At 48.6% G+C, this 21,857-nt stretch overlaps 1 protein-coding gene across 3 annotated transcripts in view; it reads left to right on the forward strand.

The window, feature by feature from the left end:
- Positions 1–2,822: 2,822 nt before the first annotated feature.
- The window catches only part of LRIG1 (leucine rich repeats and immunoglobulin like domains 1), a 91,697-nt gene continuing 72,662 nt past the window's right edge, over positions 2,823–21,857 (forward strand). For 2 of the 3 annotated variants that reach the window (XM_065075470.1, XM_065075471.1), the window contains exon 1: positions 2,823–3,463. In XM_065075470.1, coding sequence (XP_064931542.1) covers positions 2,823–3,463 — 641 coding nt within the window. Of the gene's footprint in view, positions 3,464–9,016; positions 9,070–21,857 lie in introns of those variants that run through there. The other variant, XM_065075473.1, reaches the window with a different exon arrangement.

Consider the following 21,857-nt stretch of genomic DNA (forward strand, 5'->3'; position numbering starts at 1 on the left):
TAGATTTAAAAATTTGGGCGTCAAATTTGAAACAGCTGAAAAAGAAACAAACATTTATTATTTTCATGTCTTCTCCACCAGGCAAGAGAAATCCACCCCACAGAAGTGCCTTAAACTTTGGGTTTCCCCCATTGAAGAACTAAAGATATGGTTTTTAACTGGCTATATATTTGTGTAAGACTGCACTATTTTCTGTAAGGCATCTACTGTTCCTGTCTGAAGTTCCCTCCCAGGGACAGGAGCACTTGCTTTTCATTTGCAAACAGCTTTCAAATAAATTAGGGGACTAAACATAACCCATTCTCCTATTTTTTCCAGTCCTTGAAGGCTGAAATAAGACCCTAAGCTACAACAATATGATTTTTTTTTTTTTAATCTGTTTTTTTCCACCCTCTTGGCATAACAAAAGTCAAGCCCCAAGTTTTACCTAGTGAAAGCCCCTGTGTATAAATAATGCAAATTAAGTCTTTCGAGGAAGATACAGGAAGGTATTTTGCAGTGTCTGTGCTGAAAGATGTGCTTGTTGTCAGGGACCCAGCACAAGGCTGTGTGTGGCTGGGGGGCGCCACCAGTCCCAGCCGTGCTGCTGCAGGTATGGACACCAGTGGGCATTGCCCAGCCTCGGTGCACCAGGTGTTTGGTCCCCTGGAAGGCGTGACTCAGTGGGATGGGATACCTGAAAGTCCTGGTCATCACAGCGTCGAGTGGGGAGAAGCCTTTGCAGAGATTGAGTTATTTATTGTTTATCTCAGCAATCTGATATGTTCAAAGCTGTCCCCAAGGCCAAACAGTTGTGCAGGTGGACTGTTGAAAGTAAATAGAGAAGAAGAAGGAAACGGTAGGCCAGTAATAGCTCATGCTGCTTCTTGAACTGTGAGGTTGAGCTTTTGAGTGGGGATGCTGAAATCACAAACTCTTCATCCTGGAGCAAGATCTTGCCCCACCAATAAACCCAGTTTCTTCCTTTCATATCATGTCACCTTCCAGAGCTACATCTTTCTCCCTTCAGGATTTCCAGGCTTCTTTCCCCGCTTTGAGTGCTCTTTGGTATCATTTTTGTATGCATATCTTTTCAGCAGTGCACATAGCACAGAAGCTGAAGTATCCAGGAGGTACAGGAGCTGCTGTGCCATCCTCCCCACAGTGCTGTCAGGTCCAGCAGATGACTCAATTGCTGTCTGGGGCAGACAGCTGGCTGTGTAACCTAGAAGATGCCTCTGCTTTATGTCAGATGAACTTAATTGCTCCATTGATGAAGAAAAGAAGGGGAATAGGCAGGAAAAGAGAAAGTCCTCATCCAGAGTGATAGCTTCAAAAAGTGTGTCTCTTCTCACAGCTTTCCTCAAATCATCAAAGTTGCATTTCATTGTGATCACTGATGTTGTGGTAGAGGAGAAGTGTCTTGCAAGGTATTTGCCCAGTTTGGGCAGGAATACTGAAGCCGAGACTTAAAAAACCACCACTCTTTGTCACTCTAAAAGCTGGCCTATCGTTGCCATTCCTCTTCTGTCCGTTGATGATGGTGCTTCAACATGGCACTTCTCCACATTGCAGGTTCCCACATGTGGATGTGGAGAGCAGGTGTGACTTCACATTCCTCACGAGACTCAGGGATCTGCCAACACTCAGCATCCTGCATGAGAAAGGTACACTTCAGGCTTTGAAATGGACTTCTGGGGAACCTGTGGTCCAAACTCCCCTTGTTCTGTTTGGCTTGGAGCAAATTCAACATTGCTCCTGGTTTCTGATTCAGGTGACCTGCTCTATCCTCTAGGTGACACCAATCCATGTTTGCCACCTTTCAGGAGGCAGCATGTTTTTACACCTTGGGTACCATTCTGAACAAACCTGGATGCAATTCCCCTTGTGCATGCTGTTTTATAAGAGACACAGGACTCGTGGAAGATGAGCGGTGTGATTAAAGCATCCTGTGGTGCAATGGCCCGTCCTGTTACTAAGAGGAAATACAGCTCGGTCTCTGCACTGAGGGATAATCTGCAGCAGAAAAATAGAAATCCAATCAAAGGTAGTGGTAGCAGGACTGGGTGAGAGTATCTTCCCTATACTCTCTTTCCCCTATGTAACTCCTGGTGCAAGGCTGGGGTTAAACTGTATTCCCACCTGCTGTGGGTGCACCGAGTCCTTTGAGCCCTTCCTCCCCTAAATGCTGCATGGGCCACATCCAAATATGACCCAATACAGTTGGATGCTCTCCACTAAGCTCAGGAGCAGCCTCTAAATTGTCTTTGGAGTGTATTGATGCTCTAAGATTAATTTTGCCTGTGATGATCTTGCTGCAGCTATCTAATGAGTCATGTGTTTTGGACAGTGTGCTCTCTTAAATCTGGTGTGTGCTGGGCTTTCCAAAATGGAGGTAAATTTGGGAAGTGGAACAGATGCTGAAGTGTAGTCTGAAACACAAGTGAAAAATGAATCCACTCCAGCAACTGGCTTATGGTGGGGACACACATGTCCTTTAGGAGTGTGGCCCTGCACCCACTTTGTGGCGTCCGGGGAAGGGCACATCGGATTGTGGAGGAGTCCTCGGGCCCTGGTCTTGCAGCAGATCATCCACATCCGCGGGAGGGAGATCCTCAAGCGGCGGAGCGCTTGGGGGCGGTAGCGGTCGCGGCCCCTTTAAGAGGGGCAGAGCGGGGGGGCGGTGGCCGCCCGCGTTCACACCTGGAGTGGGAAAGGGGGGCGGGCCTCGGCGCCTCTGATTGACGGGCCACCGGCATCAATGGGGCGCCGCGGCGCCTCGCCGGGGGGCCGGCTGGCCAATGGCGGAGCGCGCGGGCCCGCCGGAGGACGCCCGCCAGCCAATGGGCGGGCGCGCGGGGGGCGGTGCGGCTACATGTTGCGGTGTCGCCAACGTGGGTCCGCGGCGAGTGGCGCTCGGGCCGGGCGGGGAGCGGTGGGGCCGGGCTGGGCCGGCGGAGCAGCGGCGGGAGCGGCGCGGCGGTTCTCAGCACCGCGGGAGCGCACCGGGGACGGGGAGCACCAGCAGCCGCCGGGCCGGAGCCGTGCGGCGTGAAGGAGGAGAAGGCGGTTCCCGCGGCGGGGACACAGACCCGACCCGTCCGCCGGTGCCCGCCCGCCGGCGGGTGGATGCCGGTGCCGTGACTGCCCCGCGGGGCTGCGCCGCCAGCGGCCGAGGCGATGCTGCGGGCAGCGGAGCGGCGCTGAGCGCTTACGGGGCCCCGCGGCGTTACCGCTGCGCTCCGCGCCGGGGCCGTCCCTGCCGCCTCCTCCTCCCGCCTCGGACCTTCTCCGGTGCCGGATACAAAATGGCGGTGCCGCCACGGGCGGGCGGCGGGGCGACGGCGCTGCTGCTGCTGGGGCTGCTGGGCTCGGCCGCCGCCGACTGCCCCGCCGGCTGCGCCTGCGGCGGGGAGCTGCTGAGCTGCGGCGGGCTGGCGCTGCCCGCCGTGCCCCGGGACCTGCCCCGCTGGCCGCGGCATGTGTGAGTACCGGGCGGGGGCCGCGCCGCGCTGGGGAGGGGGCGCGACCCGGGGAGAAAGGGACTGGGGGCGAAGCGGGTGTTTGGGAAGCAGAGAGCCGCCGGGGGCAGCGCGCCGGCAGCTGGGTGTGCTGGGGGACTTAGAAAACCCCGAACAAAACAAATCAACCAAGCCCAAACTCATGCATGTGTATTTATTTTAAGCAATTTGGCCTCCGCCGCCTTGTCGGCGCTGAGCTGCGCGGTGTGAAACTTCTCTCGTGATCCGGTGTGTCCTTAGACTCCCACCCGAGGCGGGAATGGAGGCGATGAGGAGGCGGCGGGTGCGATGCTGGTCCCGGGGCTCCCGGTCCCTCGCTGGACTGGCTCTTCCCCGCATCATATGGGTGTCTTGGGCGTAAAAAGAGCCAGGAGGGGGTTTTGTCTCTAGTGATGGGATCTGCTGGAGATAACGGCCAGCTCGGGCTCCCGAATCCTTATTAGGACATCCCTCCCGCGCCCGGCCTGCTGCTCCGCGTCGGGGCTGTGCCCATCATCGCGCCCCAAATATGGACCCCAGCTGTGGGGCTGTGCTCTCCCGTTTGACGTTTCGAGCTGTCGGCTGTTAAGGTGTGAAAGCCGGTGAGGCAGCGAGCATGGGCCGAAACAGAGCCGTGGGCTCTTGAGGTGCTGTTGGGGCGTTTTGAGAAAAAACAGGTGGTCTTTTCAGTAAAAGGTGCGTGGCTGACTGCGATTCCCTTGGTTCTTGTCTGTCTATCAAAGTTATTAACCTGCAGTGTATCATATATCCTGAATGGCAGCTGAGCTTATAGCCCAGCACCTGGTGGTTAGTACGGCACTGCGACTTTTTTTTTTTTCCCTAGACAGATATTTTAGAGTGTTCAGTTCATGCCCGAGTGCGGGACAGTGCGATCGTCACTTCCCGTGAAGCGCAGTGGGGTCTGCTGGGGTTGTGTAACTGCCCAGCGCTGCTGCTGCTTCCACCCGATAAGATCTGAAATACAACATCAGACACTTGAAGCACAGAAGTTTCGGAGGGGAAAGTGTGCTCGGCTTTGACAACTCAATTAATTTGACAGCCCCAGTGCGGGAGGACTGAGAGTTTTTGCGTGTGCGCTCAGAAACTTGTAAAAATAAGTGTCCTCAACTGTTGGGTAACCTTGGGGAAACAAGGATCTAGAAGGGGAGAGGGAAAGGTGCCTCAGTACTTCTATTGCTGGGCTTTTCTGCTGTTTGAACAGATTTATAGATTATTGAATCTATAAAACCGCTGGTTGTAATGGATACTCGTTAGCTCTGCCAGGAGAGAACGGCCACTGAAGTGTTGCTGGACATCGTCCAGCTCCTTATTAAGAAGAATTATTGAAGGTTTGTCAGGTTCTCCTGGTATTATTCACTTTTGGCTGCAGAAATGCTGTGTTTTACATGAAATTATCAGGTGTCATACAGAGAGGAACGCGTGACCTCTGTGTTAAAACCCTGACTCATCCCGTTCACCTGTTGCTCTGTAGGATCCTTCTGTCTCTGCCTTGGGCACCTTTCAGGGCAAGTTTTTAGTTTTCTCAGCATAATTCCAGCATCCCACATGCTCTCCTTAAAATAGAACGGTGTATCTTTGTTAATGTAGATAAATAAGTTAATAGCCCATTCTGAACAAATTTATTGTTGTGGGTTTTTTGGGGAGTGCTAATAGCCAGGAGTGTCTTTTTTCGTATAGAATAGATTTTTTGAGTGTTTTGAGTTCAGTTTAAATTTTATTGGCGAACTAATAGCATGTATACATCTACTGCTATAGACCTGTGGGCTGTTGATCTTTTAACCACTTAGGCAGAATACGGTTTGTAATTTTTTAAACTATAAAGTAATGAAATAATTATCTAAAGTGGAAATTTGTGATGGCTTTCGTATGTGATAATGCAAAATTAAGGTTGTGGGTTTTTTTTTTCCTTGTTCATAACTAAATAAAAAGCAGATGTTTAGGACATTTTAGTTTTAAACTACTATTGTTTCTAATCACTAAAAATCACTTAAATGCTTATTTCAGTTTAGGGGACCACATTTTTCATGCTTGATAAGGATCATAAACACTAATTTCTGGTGCAGAGAATCGTTAATTTTTTTAGTTGTTTAATGTCCTCTATAAAAGCACCACATGCTGGAGAAAATTTACTTCTATGCAACTATCTGTGTAGCTTTTTTTTTTGTTTTAACATGCCCTTTTAAAGAAGCAGAAGGCGAACGCGGAGGTTTGCCGCAGCCCTGGGTCTGTTGTGCGTAAATCGGGGTGAGAGGGGCAACGTCAGCTGTGCATCCATCATCTCCATCACCTCTGCGCAGGCTGCGTCTCCCACCAAAGGTGTCTGCTGCTTCCCTGGGTGATAAGCTCAGGCATGTTTGATCACCAACAGGAGATGAGATAAACCCTGTTTTCAGTGACTGGTGGTGGCTGTGCTGTAAGTTCGTTAAAGTGCTTTTGAAAAATCCCACCTTAGCAGTTTATCTCTTTTTTTTTTTCCTAATGAGTTCCACAACACTGAAGTTGTGCTTGGAGTCGGTTTTCAGTGCGGTGGAGATAAAGCTTTTGTTTGTGGCGTTGAAAATGTGGCTCCGTGCACTGGGGAGGGTTCTGGAACAGACTTAATCATGCCGCATATTTTGTCAACAGGGCTATCAGTACTGAGGAAAAGCACTGGGATCTTTTGAAACTATTGTTATTTCTCTGTTGGCAGTAGAGCTCGGAGTTGTAATTTTTCTCCCTAGCTTTCAGAAGACATAACTGATATGCAGAAGGGCTGGTGCACTGCAGTTGCTCACAGCTAATGCGGCGTGGCACATATGTGTTTTTTTTTCTCTTAAAAGCAACAGGCAGCTCGATACAGCTACAGAAGTGTGCAGGACTTGCTGGCTGAGCAGCCCTGCGTTGGGCACGTTGCAGTGCTGTGGCATGACCTGTAGTGTCCTCGCAGGAGCTGCAGCACCTAGCTGCCTGTGAGCTCTGACCAGTCCTGCTCCACGGGGGATGCCCGGCAAAGCAAAATCTGCTGAGCAGGACTCCTCTGCAGCATCTCACTTTGCAGCTGCTGGAGACGGTTCACGTCTTTTTGAGGTTTGAGTCTAGAGCTTGTTTTTATGTTAGAGTGTAATCTGTGGCGTAAACTTTAGGGCCCAGTTTAAGTACAAGATGCTGTGTGCCCAGAAAAGCCAGGTGCAGGGCTCCAGCAGTGCCGGTGACGTGGCACATCCTCTGCGTTCTGTGTTTCTGTGTTTTCATGCGTTTGATTCTTTGAGGAATGATAGAGATTATTTCTAGGCATCATGTATGAGAGTTTTTTTCCTTCCTTTTTAGTGACAGAGCAGTAGTATTGTGGGTCCAAATCTTAATGGTGAGAAGGCTTTGGAGCTGTGGAAGTGCAGCTGGTTAGCTAATTCATTGCTGGTGTGGTCTGGAGGAATGAAAAGTTTTCTCTTAAACAGATGTTTTGCGTTTTTGGCCCAAATGACTAAGTGGAGTTTTTAGGATGCTGGGCATTCATGCACAGACCCTTCTGCCCCTGGGTCGGTGTGTGCCTGGTGTGTCCGGGAACAAGGCAGAGTCCTTGGCAGTGTCCAGCAGCACTGGGCTCAAAGCTGCTTTTGGTTTCCTAGGGGGGCTCTGGGGTTTGGCTGTGTGGATAAGATGCCCCAAGGCACCAGCTGCATGGATGTTGGCTGTTTCCACGGTGCTGCTGCTGTCTGGAAAGAGCTGGGCAAAGTGTCTGGATGTTTTAGAAAATCCTGTGGGTGCCTGCCAATGGTTTTAGGGCCTGGAAGTGCATTTGAACTAGGAGTCACGAGCAGATTTCAGCTGTGCTCGTGTATGCACACAAAGATTTTGTTGAAGGCCATGAAATGAAATGTTTGGGCTCAAAATTACCCATAAACTTAAATTTCTCGCTAAACTGGAGTTTTAATGTGCTAGGTCTTGTAGCTCTGCTCTCACATGTTAGGGTAGCTTCTCTGTTTGCTTGGTAGAGCAGAGTAAGACTCTGCAGAAAACTTGCTGTGCCGCTGCCTGCGCACAGGGTGCTCCCTGGAGTAACTTCTGCTCCTCTGCAGATGCTGGAAGAGAAGGCGATGGGGGTGACTCTTCTGCTGATGGTGCTGGGATGGGGGAGTGCTGCTGGCAGTTCCTCCCCTGCGTGTCCTACTTCCAGTCCTGCTGAAATAATGGAACAAAGATTAAGTAATCGTCACCCTGGGCTCGCAGCGCCTGGCCCGGTGCAGCTGTGGAGCCCTCACTGTGTGCTGGCTGCCTGGGGGGCCGCTGGGCTTGGAAGGAGCGCTTGGGAGAGGGGGATGCAGATTGCTGCAGGGAGCTGGTTCTCAGCCTTCTTTCTGGGGAGAGAGAGTGGAAACCCAAAGAAATTCTGCAGAACCAGCAGCTCTCTGGGTCTGGTGGTGGTCTGGGACGAGATTTTCTACTCAAGTGCAACAGCGCTGGGAGCTGCTAGAGCTTGTAAAAGAAATCCTACTCAGCTGGCAATGGTGCGCTTGGCTTTGGTGCTTCTTGGAGCATCGTCCTCAGCAGTGGCCTTGCTGGGGAAGGTTTCCAGCCCAGGGGTTGCAGGATGGCTGTGCACCCTACAGGCTTGCAGCTGCTGCTCTGGACCTTGGTCCTGGTGGGGTGACAGCAAAACTTCTCCTCACAAAGCACTGCCTCTCTGGGCCTGCTGCTTATACACAAATAAATACATGTGTTTGCAAGTAAATCCACCCTTCCTGTGTGAACATATGTTGGTGGATTTGCTGACCACCCTCAGCATGCTGTGGCATTTATTGGTGCCTACTGGAGAACAGCAGTTAACAGCAAGCCCTTTGCAACTGGTATCAGATCTTATAATCTTAATACCTGACTGAGCCACATCTGGGGCAGAAATTACCTCAATCAGACTAGGATTAGAACTACATGTGATGTTCATAATGGAGCCTGAATGGGATGAAATATCCCCATGAAGAAGCCTTTCTGGTTCTCGCAGAAGCTCCTGGCTTTAAGTGAAAGGCTCTAGGACCCCCTCAGCCTCCTCTGCATATTCCTCTTTCCTTTTAAGAAACTTCATGGCATTTAATCACTTTAGAGGCTTTTCCTCTCTACAGTGACTGCAATTTGAAACGCAGGGGTTCCATACAAAAGGAGCAAGTGCTCAATAGGCTGTGTTAATATTCAGTGCCACTTACAATGGGTGCTGTTTGAAAAGGGGAGAATGGATGGTCTGGGAGCTGGGGGAGGAGGAGCTGCAGAGGGAAAATTCCCAGGGCAGGGGAACGAGCATCTCAGTAGGCAGCTGAAAAAATGAACACACCATCAATTGTTCTCTGGGAAAATCAACCATTATTATGTGTTAGATACAGATTAATATTTTTTTTTTATTTGCTTGTGCAAATTGCTCTACAGTTTTTTGGACGCAAGGCTTGTGGGTGGCTGAGCCTTGCAGGGTTCCTACTTGGAGTTTAAGGGGTGAAGGAGCAAATATGAGGTCGATTGCCTTCCTCCTTTGCTTGCTGGCATCAAGAGGCTAGAGGTGGTAAACTGATATGTTTGGGATCCCAGACACTTCAACAAAACACTTCAGGTACTTAAATGCTTTCTTGAACATGGGTGAGATTTCACTTACCTGCTTGAAGTTAAGCTGATGCTGGAGTCTTGTCTCTGGGGATTTAGGCAGACATAGAAGCACTTTGCTGAGATGGTGCGAGTCCCTCCTGGTGCGGAGAAGTCCTACAGCACCGGGAGGATGCTGCCCAGTGTGCAGCTTTAGCAATGAGGGCTCGAAGGGTTCAAAGTGGCTTCATGCTGATGTTCTCCCCCAGGTGCTGATCTTCCTGACTGTGTGTACACCTGGGCTCTTGAAAATCTGTGCTGGCAGGTGGGAATTGCTGGGTGCCGGGAGGCCCTGCCCATGCCCAAGCAGTGCCTGCCTTTCGTTTCTGGTTGCTTTGATCTCTTGAAGAGGGATTAAAGTTGTGTCTTGAAGTTTTAGTGGCTGCAAAATGGGATGATGGCTTTCATTCCTCAGTAGCCAGCTGTGATGAGAACTTGTGTATTGTCCCTGACTTGTATGTCAACCGCACCCAGAAACTCTCAATTAGGGCTGCAGGGCTTTTAATTGATCTTGTTGGCTGCCCCGGGAGACACCTTGGATTGAGTTATCTTAGCTCATCAGCTTTTAACATAATCATTTTGTGCTGCTAACCTAATTGCCCAGTGTGACTCCCTTGTTTTGCAGGGTGGGGCTGGATGGGATCATGTGGATGAATAGAGTAATTTAGGCTAATACTGCTGGGAAGAGCCATCTGCAGAAAATCCAGGCTCCAGGTTCATCAGCTCTGCGGGACCAGGGCTGGGCAGCAATTAGCACCTTGTTGAGGGTGAGGGGAGTGATTTAACATAGAGCCTGGCTTTGGTGAATTAACAGTGAATAAACTTAGCACCTTGGTCTGTGTTGTGGTTTCATGCAAGCCTGCAAGGCTGGGTGCCCATTAGCAGCTTTTCTCTGAGGTCTTTTGCTGGTTTTGGGTGGCGTATGAAGGAAGGAGCAGAGCTGAGGCTGCAGGAAGAAACAGAGGGTGAATAAACCCTCCTTCCTATTTCCTGGTATGTCCGCCTATTAAACGATGTGCTACAAGGTATTTTTTTTCTGCTGTGCACAGGGGCCCAAGTCAAGGCCCAGGATGCCGTTGTGCTAGCGCACAGCACAAAATACCTATTATTATTCTATAATAGCTGAGTCATCCATTAATAGTTAACCAAGGTCTGCACTGCAGCCCAAGTCCTTCAACCCCAGCCTCCTCCAGCTTTAGAGCAGGACCACAACATATGTAATATGTTATGCTCCCTCATTATATTTTCAGCACGTTGTCTCTCCAGCCGCAACCATATAATTTTGGAGAAGTCTAGAAGCCGGCCCTGCTGTTTTGAGGGTACCTCTCAAGACCTGATGACGTGTTGCATCCAGTTCCATGAGCATAGTTCACTTCTGCGTGGCTGCGTTTTCAGTTTGAATAAGAATTGAAGGATGGGTTTCCAACTGTAACTGTCTGCCTAGTTTTTATTAATGTTAACCGTGCTGAACATGCAGGCAGGATGGCTGGTTATATGCACTTGTCGTTCCATGGTTTGCAGGGGCATTGCATGGATTTTGGCAGGAAAAGTATCAGAGGCCATTTACAATTGAACAGCCTTATGCAGAACTACAGATTTATTAAATGTATACTCCAATGTAATTTATAAGTTGCGTTTAAAAATGCATTAGCTGCCTAAAGCCATGTTCTGTAGCTAAGGTTTTGTGTGCAAGATAATTTGCCTTTTTTTTTTTGAGGAGGTGCATACGTAGTCTTGATACTGCTGCTCTTAATGAGGCAGTAACTTTCATTTATGAATCTTCCTTTGGTGTCTTTTTTTGGACTCCCTGGGGCAATCTCATTAATTCTGGAAATCTACAGAGGTGCAGTCTCAAATGCTTTTCTTGTAAACTCAACTCATCTATACAGGCTGCATATTGCAAATATTTCCCTTTTGTGGAAGGCACCTGTTTTTAGATCAATGCTTTCAGATTAGAAAACACACCCCATGAGTTCAGTGGAAATTTGGCTGTGAAATCTTGAAATAAGATGCTTTTTTTTCCTACATCGCCTCCTCCAGCTGGCAGTTTTTTGGTCCTTGCAGAAAGGCAGGACAAGCCCTCAGATGCAAGAAGGAAATGAGATGCAAAATGCAAAGTTGGGGCTGTGCAGATTCCTGCTTCCCCATGCACAGGGACATGAATCCATCCTCACCACTGACATGTCTGTCCCTGGTTGCCCAACGCCTGTGCTTTTGGAATGGGCACCTGCCAGGATGGGACCTGGTTGTCTTTCAGTGCTGTGACGGCTCCTCTGCCCCAGAGAGTTCACCATCAACACTAGCTAGTACCGAGCATCTCTCCAAGTATTGTCCTGTAAGCTTGATACACATTTTGCCTAGCTAGCATAGAATGGGCTGTTTTATAACTGCACTTGAAGTCTGTTTTAACCTGCCCTGTGCCAATATAAACACAGGTTTTCGATGTTATCTGTCATCTAAAAAATACTTCTAAAAAGTGCCGGCTGGCCAGTGGGCCGGCACTTGTAGCGTGCGTGGCAGCGCTCGGCTTGTGCTGTTTGATCACCCGTGCAGACCAATACCAGGGCTGAACTGGATGTGCCCAGGGCTTGGTGGCAGATACTCGGATGGAGATGGCAGGTTTACTGGGTGTTGTCTTCCGGTTGCATTTAAGGATGTGACGCTGGAGGTGTCACTGGTGCAGAGGTGTGCTGGTGGGGCTTGATGTGGGTGGTGTTCCTATAGGACTGAGGTGGTGGGAGACCTTGTGGATGGGGGAGCTGCTGCTCTGTGGGTTGTATCGTGGGTAATAAAACAGCTGTCATAGGAAATAGCCCGACTGGAGGCCCTGTGAAAAATCACCCCCTAAATGTGTTCCAGTTGTCCAAACACTGGTGTTTCTTCTTCCTCTGCTGCCTGTGCGGGGGGAGGCTGGAGCGAGCTCTCCACCACCACTGCAGGGGGACCTTCCCTGAGCAGCCTTTACTTGCTTTTTGCTCTGTCCACCCAGATTTGAGTGCTCTGAAAAGACACAGGCCTAAAAAATATCCTCTGGCAGACTGGCTGGCATGGGCTGTTCCTGCAGCAGCCCAGTCTGTGAGCAGGCAAACTCAATTTGTGTCTTCTCCAGTCCATGGTAGCTGCTTTGAGTTGGAGCTGGAAGGTGCATGGAGCCATGGGATTTTCCTCCTTTCTCACCAGGTTTTGCAGCCCCAAGGGGATGTGGAGAGTATGGCAGGGATGTGTGTATGGCCCACGTCACAGTGACTCTGTGATCCAGGAGAGCACCCTGTGCTCTGTTTGTCTTTGTAACTTACCATAAATCTTTGTCTCCATCTGAACCAGCAGGCAGTCACATCCACATTTGTATTGCATTTGTTTTGGCAAAATGAGGTGATTTCTCCTGTTTTAGGAGATTTCAACAAACCATATGATGTTTTATTTTGGAAGGTGTCATAATACTTTCCACTTTGCTAAGCATATTTTTGTGCTGTTCCTATCTATGTTCGTCTATAAACAGCTCTGTTCCTCCCTTTTCCTCCTTAAACAAGTCTTCTAAGTCAGAATTCTTGGCTTTCAAACGCCTTGGATTATTTCTGGAGTAAGGCAGTCATTCTGCATTAAATCAGTGAATAAGATAATGCATGTTTTCAGACTTTTCTGACTTTGAAGTATTTGTGAGAGTTGTGCTGTCTTTGTTTCACATCTTCTATATCCTCCTTCCTGCTTTCCAAACTTTGTTATTGAGATGGTGACCACCCAAAAGCTGTTGAGAATGACGAAGTCAAGGGGCTTTATTTGCTCATATGAGGAGATGAATGAACTTTTCCTCTTATATTAGGTTAAAAATAGTTTGAAGATAATAAAATGGTGCCTAGGCAGACTCCATCTCTGCTGTGTGAGTGGGCAAGGAGATTTCTGGTTTGGGAGGAGGTCTGCAGAGCTGAGGCTTCACCCCAGGTTTCATCTCAAGTAGTGTCACTGGGTTTGTTGCCTGTTGGACGAGGAGCCACAGCCTGTGTCTGGTCTCCAGGGATGCATGCAGGACTTGCTTCATCTCCTGCAGTTTTAGTAAATGCATCTGTTTATGGGGCTGAGTTCAGCTCCCCAATGAAGCTTCTTGGTGATCTGAACCCCTTCCAGGAGCTTAGCTCTGTTAGGAGGTTGGTGAAGGAGGGGTTCGGAGTCTTGCTGGGATGGTGCTGGTATTGGCTAATACCTGTAGGTAGGAGTGGAGGGTTTGGTGCTGCATTACCCCTGCATCGTTCCTGTGAGCAGGGGATGCTGTGGAGTCAGCACCTAAATCCTGGCCTCTTTGGGGACCAGCATTGTCTTTTCTCTGTATAAAGTGTTGTCATCTATGTGGATGGGGAGAGTCTTAGACAAAGCATCAATCCCTTGTGACTACCACTACTAAGAATTGTTTTTGGTGACTGTTTCTCTGGAGCAGAGTTTCCAGGAAGAAGGTGCCTTTGTGGCCTGATGGCTGTTGAGCAATGGGCTGCAGGTGGGACGCAGTGGCCCTGGCTGTCTGCATCTCCCTGCTCCCTGGCAGCCCTGTGGCAGGGGTGGCTGGCTGGGGCTCCCGCTGCTCATGGGCTCTGGGCTTTATAGCAAGTGTGGGGAGAAGGCAAAGCCACGCAGCATTCTTGGGGGATGCCAAATTGCAGCCCAAGCTGTTTACTACAGTATTTCTCTGTCATGGTTCCTAGCACTTGTCTCTCAAGTGCCGCCACTTCGTGGTCTGCTTAACAAGAGCCTGAGGAGCTGGCCTTTCAGCTAGCAGGGACGCTGGACTGTGCTGCACCCCTCTGCACATCTCCTAGGCTTTCCTTTTATTCAGAGCACAAGCTTTTGTTTCAGCACCGTCCCTGCATGCCCCCCCTGCCCACCCCATCCTGGTGCTGCTGCTGAGCCGATGGTGTGCGCAAGCTGCCAGTGGGGCTCTAGTTGCTGCTGTTTACTTGGTTTGCCTCACCCCCCAGTTGTAAAAACTTGAGCCAGCTTGAAGGCGAGGTTTTCAGGCACCCTGTGTTCAAGTCATAATGGCAGTGTGAGGCTTGCTGGGGAACAGGCTGTGTGTGATTAAACGATTTACGCTTGTTGTATTTTTTTTTTTCTTTTGTCAAAACAACACAAATCCACCTTTTGAGGTAGAGGAGGAGGCAGCTGAGTCCTTCTGAGCCTGCGTGCTAATTAATGTCACTTTGTGAGAGGCATGGCTAAATCAAGAGGAATTCAGTGCAGATTTACAGGCCTGCACATTCGGAAACAATATGGGGAAGTTTCCCTGTCCAGCAATTTCCAATTGCTTCCTCTATGGTTTCCTGAGTAATTCTGACCACCAGCTATAAAACTGTCTGTCTCGCCATTGCAGGATGTATCATCCCTCCATTGCCCCTGTTGCCCACCACCTCCCCAGGCTGCTCCGTCCCCTCCCTTTGGGCTCCACGTGCTTTTTGCAGCTGGTGGCAGGAAAATTTCTGACCCATGGGAAGTTGGTTTCCTGACACTGCTATGTGATGGACAATAACAGCAACAGCCCTAGTGGGACTGGGAGTGGATTGAAAATGTGCCTTGCAATGTTTTGTGGAGGTTATGGTCTGTTGTAGCTGAAATGCCTCTTGATGGTTTTCCTGCTTTTCTTTGTTTGAAATGCAGAGTTCCTCTTGGCTTGTTTGGGTGGCTTTGAAGCCACCGGAGTGAAGCAGAGCTGGTCCTTCTCCTGGTGTTCCTGTGCTGTGGGGAAGAGGTTCACAGGATTCCCATTTAGGTGTGAGAGCAAAAAGCAGAGGATGAGCCAGGAAAGAGCCCTCTGGCAGTTCTTTCTCCTCTGGGCCTTTGGTTGCTGGCTCCTTTTCTCTGTGACTATCTTCGTTGAGAGCTTTCAAGCCAAAATGAACTAACCATATCCCTCTGTGTGTATAATACTTGACAGTGCTTTTGGGGCAGTATGTGGCTCTTCGAGCTGTGCCCAGCCTGCTGCTGTGGTTGGTTTCCACCCTTGGTCTGCATTTGGCCCAGCACTGTGACAGTGGCAACTGGGAGTGGGAAGGATCCCTCCAGCTCTCATCGTGCAGTGTCTGTTGGGACTCATTGTGCAGCGAAGCAGAACTAAATGATGAGCTGGGCCTTCTTTCTGCTGCCACCAGCGGACTGCTGGCTTGGGCAAGCCTTCTTGGCCTGAAAATGGTCCTGTAATTAACATCCATCTAACCTAATGTAAGCCTATAAATATTAGGCTTTATGGATAAGCTAGAGGTCTAGTTTTCTCAGTTTTGTGGAATGCAATGGATGTTTCCAGAGGATAACTCAATTACTGTCCTGGGAGCGGTGCAAGCAGAAGACCAAGTGCATGCTTGTCTTCTGGTGCTTGTAGATGGGGAGGCACTGGGAAGGGGGTGGATCCTGTCTGGGGAGAAGAGATTCTCTGCCCAGAGCTCTTTCACAGCATGATCATCTTTGTAAAGGCCAAGAAAACTTGATCTGAAAGTCGATTTATTCATTCCGAACTCTAGCCCTGCTTTGAGGGGAGTTAATGGAGGCCACCAGCCTTGCTAGGCACGCAGGCTGTCCTGGCATGGCCACATTCCTGTACTGGAAAAGCATGTTCAGGGTGATATTTGAAATGCAGCAGAAAACCCACACTTCCTTCAGAATTTTGACTCTTGCATTTTTCATCTTGGGCAGACTTTAAAGTTTTCTGCAGTGTTCAACGGTTTGGTTTCCCTTTGCCCACATGTCAGCATTCCTGAACAAAGCAGCCTCAGGATTTGTGGAGCAGATTCTTGAAATTCTGCAAATGTTTCAAGCCAGACGATGTTTCCAGAAACTGCCTGACCTAACAAAAAGACTTGGTGGGACTTGGGCTCAGCATGGGGAAAATGAATAAGGCATTTTTATCCCTCTTTAAATGAACATCATTCCGATCAAAACCACCGTCCCCAGTCTTGGGAGCTGTTGTGCTCTGCCACCTTGTTTCTGTTAAACCACAGCTGTGCTTGTTTGAATAAAGCAGATAAATAAGATATGCATCTTAAAATGAATTTTGGTGCCCTGCTTTTTCATGTACTTCTCTGGTGATGTCATCTGAAAAGGGGTTTGGATGCCTAAAGATAGACTTGGGTGAAAGGGAAGCAAAGGTGTATGGCAGCTTGTTGACCTGAAGTCACTGCAAACTGGTGCTCAAACCCTGTTTAAGCCTCCTGGGGATGCTCTGAGCGTGTCCAGAGGTGATTCAGTCTTGTGGTCACCAGAGTACTCCATAGTCTACACCCTGCAGCACCCATGTGTTACTTTCTGGTCTGTCATGGGTGCTTCAAATGAACATTCACAATGAGGTTTTTTTTGAAGAGCTCAGTGGGAACTGCTACTTGCATCTAGAAATATGGAAATGCTGACTTTTCCCTGGGACTGGGTGGCCAGCAATGGCGTTTTGAATGCGGAACACAAGCTTTGCTCACTGCTGCCTTGTTCTGATTTAACTGTGCTGTTGCTGCGGTTGGGGTTTCGGCGTTTGACGTCTCTTCCCATGATTGTTTTATCACAGGTGTGAGCATGAGTGCCCAGGAAGGGGGTGCAGTGTCACACCACCCGGGCAGCCATGGGAGGTGCTGGGAAGCAGGAAGGCTCCCGTGTCTTGGGACCATTGACCCACGTATCTCATAACATTGTTTCTGAAGGTGAAAGCGGCAACCGCAGCAGAGACTCATTGCTATTTTGACCCAAGTGTGGGGTTTGTTTTGGGATTTTGGTTTATGCTAGCACATTTCTGGTGTGCTCAGGGATTGCAGTATTAATGTTTTCTCTTCAGAGAAGAGGTTTGACTCAGACCAAAATTGCTGATTGATTCCCTTTTTTTGCTCTCCCCCCTCTTCCCATTGAAGTGGAGAACCACTTCAAAGGCTCAGATGTGTTGGTGCCAGATGCCACGCAGTTATTGTTAGAAGAATCTGAAATATAATTGAGAACAAACCTTTGTGCATCCAAGCTTATCTGACTGTAGGCTTTCACTCATGACAGAGATAAGTGCTCAGCCTCTTCTCCTAGATTTGGTGTCTACACACTTGTCACAGCAAATGAGCTGTCTGTGAATTCTGTTACATCTGGTAAATATTTGCAAAATCTGGAAAGTGCATATTTTAAAGAGTTTTCCTATGTAAGAACACACACTGATGCTTACAAGTCACCAGCATATTTGTGGAATTCCTTGCAGTAATAAAATGTATCAAATTGATCTTGGCAGGCTAATTTCAATAGAGGTGCTGCAAGTCCAGGTTCCTCTGCTTAGCAAGTATGGAGTCACCCCTCTTCCTTTTAAGGCTTGTCTGTTCTGTGGGATATAGGATATTGCTTGACATTATATCAAAAACATTTGCAAAAGCATGGATAAGTTAGATATCAATGTTAAAGCAGAGGTTGGTGTAGGAGGTTTGTAATCCAGCTCGGTTAGTTCTCTTGGGGAAGTCCATAAGGCTGGAGGCTTCTGAGGGGCACAGCAGACTTCAGGTGCTTCCATTCCTCAGCTGCCCGATGCTGAGTACGAGCTGTTTGCACACATGATCTCATGGCGTGTGAAAACACACTATGTGGTTGCAAAGATGCATAGTGTATTTTAGATTCCTTGGATCAAAATTTGAACTGCTCCGGTGCACATTAATCGAGGGCATTGCCCTGGGACTCAGATGCCAACGCATGCTCCATGTTTAATAGGTCTTTTAGCTGTCTGATAGTTGCTGAACTTGGTGTTTCTTTTCCTTTTAATTTGCCTCCCCTACCAAAAGCACTAGCCTCGTTGCGTATGGCTGCCTGTCTGTTGTTTATTATCTCTGTTACACTGTGGTTAGTGCTCACACATGATATTTCTTTGGTTTCAGTACAGACTGAGCGGGTTGTCTGCCACTGGATCCAAAAAATGTAAACTATTTATAAATGAAAAATACTCTCCAGTTTTTAAGTGCTGTGTTGTCCCCTCTCTCTCCAACATGTGCACGTTTGGCTGATTTTGTGTAATCTCACTGATGTAAATCCAGATCTCTAACAATTTATGGGGCATGGGGCCGCCTGGAGAAATTTTGATGTGACTTTGTGCTTGAGGGGGGAGAACATGAAGTGATTAAAAAGTAATGGAAAAATGTTATTTGGCTGTGTTGCATTCAGGGCAGATACAGGGCCTAAACTCAGATAAACCTTCCTTCACAGTTCAGGGATTCTTGATTTTGGTGTTCCAGTTGGGCTCATCTCCATCATAAGCAACTCTTGAAAAAGTGAAACAGAAACTTATTAATGTGGCTTAAAATGACCTGAAACAACTGGAGTGTTGTGTGCGTGTGGTGGTTTTTCTAGTACTCCTTACAATTAAACTCTATTCTGCCTTTTGAGCATGTACTTAATTTTATATTGAACTAACATCTTATGTTTAGTCTTCCAGGGAAGAAAAATAAGACAGGATTTAATATATTTAAAGGAGGCTGGGTTAAGCTCTCTGTGCCTGTTTGGAAAGCGGGTGGGATATGATGCTGGGGGAAAAAGGCTGGACCAGAGGCTGAAATGGTCAAGCCTGGGGCAGTGGGATTCTTTTCGGGGACTGTTCACAGGATCCCAGCTAGAAATGACTCTGAAAATGATGGAAACTTTCTCATCACCAGTGCATTTAGGCAGCCTTTGCCAGGTAGCCGTGATTAGTCTGTAAGTTGTGCAAAAATTTAGTAGTGTAACTGCTGCATAAAGGAGTAAAGCATAATGAGCGTAAACTCGGTATGCTTTCCAAGTTTTCTCTGAATGCTATTTGCATGGATAGTGATAATCTCTTATTCTGCAAAATCCAATTGCTAGGAATATAGGGTTTGGGTTTTTTTTAATTTATAGTATTTGGGAGCACCTAAACACTTTCACACTTCTGTCTCCCACAAGACAGCACTTGTTGGAAAAAGCTGTTACAGCCTAGCTGGGACTGTGGAATGAAGCCTTTAATGTACTGATTGCATATTAATGAACAGCCAAGCAGGCAGGATGGTGCCAAAAAGCAGTGAGTGAGAAAGCCAGCAATATCGGCACAAACTTTGCACTCTGGAAAGTGTGAAGTGATGTTGGTGAAAGGAGTTTATTGCACAAGTGGAACACTCCGGCCCTCTTTGATGCCCAGATTTCTGTGCTAGTAAACCCAGGAAGAGTAATTGGCTGGTGGAGCTTGGTGGATTCTCATTAACCCATTCTGCCCCCCTTGCAATGCTCCCCATTTTTTGACATGTTTTGACAGTATGGGTACTTGTTCCCAAGTGTTTGGCGTGCTGTGCCTGGCATATGAAGCTGTAATACTTCTCAGAGTGTGTGGAGTTAACCATTCACATATGGTTTGTATCACCTTCAGTGGTTTTTATTGCAAGCTGTAGTGCTCCGTGCAGACCCTTCTCCTTGCCCAGTTCTGTCCTGCAGCATCAGGCAAGCAAAATCCCAGCCTGGAAAAAGCTGCTAAATGGTCAGGTGTATGAAATAATGAGTGTAATGGCTTTTGATAGCAGTGTGCTTTTTCTGATATTTGGCAGAAATTCAATTTCTTGGCTCTTGCCTCTTCATTAGCTGTGTTTCTGAATTCCGAGCTCATTACCCAAGTCCCTGGGATGTGTTTCCTAAGGGCTTCTCCTCACCTGCTTGGAAGGCAGAACCTGAGACTGGCTGTGGGCGAGTGCCAGGGTGGCATGTCCCCACGGGGTACTTGGGGACCGAGCGACAGTCGTGTGCAGTGGTTTGTCAATCGCCTCGATTATGTCTTTCTGCTCCACAGCTCCCTCCAGGAATGTGCAGTATTTGATGCGGGGGCTTGTATCCACTGTGCAGCCGACGACTTTTCCATTGGGAACATCAGGAGTATTTAAGATGATCTCGCAAATAGTTTTATTTTTAAGTTGGCCCTGGGCCAATTTTTACTTGTCTATGATGCATAAAGTGGGTTTGAAAAAATGTTGTTTCTCCTTTTCTCCCCCCATTTAAACATTTCAGGAATGTCAAGTCTTGTCAGCCTTGGCTTTCCCTTGAGGAGCTGGAGGATGTGTTTTTTATGTGATCTCAAAAGCCTGAGGGAAGGTACGTGAGGGAGGGAAGGAGCAGGTCGTTAACAAAAGCTTCCTTTATCCCAAATGTTAACGAGGCATTGCCATTAAATAGCAGCAACCACACAAAAATTCAGCCAACCTGACTTGGTTCTCGGACGTTTGGCCCCTCATGCTCTCTTTGCTGGTTCCCTGCTAAGGCCCTTGCAGTGTTTTCCAAGGTAGATATACCCCAAATTTATAACATAAACCTATTTGGAAATACAAACAGATTAAGAGAAGACTTTTCATCATTCTTTTTTCTGCTGAAGTTACTTGCAATCACCAGTAATCTGTGTGGAAAAGGGCAGATGAAGTCTGGTTTCTTGAGGATTTCTGTCTCCAGGGCTGACTAAAGCTTTAAATGACTTCAGTGGAGTGTTACCGTTTTCTCTGCACTGTGTTTCAGTGTTGCTCTCCTTCCCTCCTCTGCTGTCCACGGTGTATTTCGGTGGTTGGGGCTGCCTGTTTGCTGTAGCAATGGGCCCCAGTGATCCCATCCGGGGCCAAAGGCCGCGTGTTGGCCTGGCCGCTGTCCCTCTTCATCCTGCAGCCCGGCAGGAGCTCACTTGCCCTTCCCACCCTTCTGGTCTCATCCCCGCTTTAGGCTATTTGGGATGAGGACACACATCTGTAGCCTTGTCTTCCTTGGGAGCAAAGCTACAAGCAAGTTTCCCTTCTCTGTTCCTCATTTTTGAATGATAAACAGATTTGGTGGCTTTGGTGCATATATCCTCTCTCAGTGGGAGAAGTACTGGGGGTTTTGTGGGGCCCCTCTCCTGTTTTCCAGGCTGTTTTTCATGGAGGGCTGTAGTGAACACCTGTCTCCTGCCTTTCCTCTTGCTTCTCCTGGTGTGAAGGGTCAGTGTGCCCCATCACCACTGCCAGCTGCCCTCATGGACACTTTTGGGGGGCTGTTGGAGGTGGTGGGGAGCGGGTCGAGCTCCCTAAGCTGACAGTTACACCTTGAGCCCATAGCTGCTGCCTGGCTGGACTTCGGAGCTGAGCTCTGGATGAGGAGGGGGGGAACCCTGAAGAAGGAGGAGGAAATGTTTGCTCAATTCCTGACGTAGTGTAAAGTTCAGAGTGAGCAGATTGTGAAACGGTGTGGAGTGGGGAATCATTTTGCCTGCGGTTTGCAGATAACATGTGTGGAACAGGCAGCCAGTGTGGGGCTGGGGGCTGGGCAGCAGGGTTTATTTGTTTGTGCAGTTTGTTTCTAATTTAAATAACCTTTTATAACCCCCTCCCTCTGAATAGTAAGTGATCCCTCATTTATAAAGACCTCCCCTTATTATTTGGCCTGAAATATAGGCTGTGCTCCAGTTTTTACGATTGGGATTAATTTTTTTAATGGGTGCAGGCAGGGGGAGCGGGCAGCACAAGCCCCCATGTGTTTGCATTTCCTCTGCTGTCATAGGGCATGGGCTTCTCTCCGTGCATACCCTGGCCCCAGGACCAGCCGCCTGCTGCCCTTGCAGCTCTGCTGCTATAAATTAGGCAGCAATGTGTTCCCAGCTGTAGCAGGGCCTGGTAATTGCTCTGGGCAGGTTTATGGTGGGGAGGTGCAAAGTGCCTGCTGTCTGTCTGCCCCCCATGGATGTGGGGCTGGGAAGGCAGGATGGCAGTGTGGGAGAAGGAATGTTTCCTTGTTATGGGGAAAGGGGAGCTGGTTAGTGAGAAAACAGCGGTG

Source organism: Columba livia, chromosome 10 (genome assembly GCF_036013475.1).
Source record: "Columba livia isolate bColLiv1 breed racing homer chromosome 10, bColLiv1.pat.W.v2, whole genome shotgun sequence".
NCBI lineage: Eukaryota > Metazoa > Chordata > Aves > Columbiformes > Columbidae > Columba > Columba livia.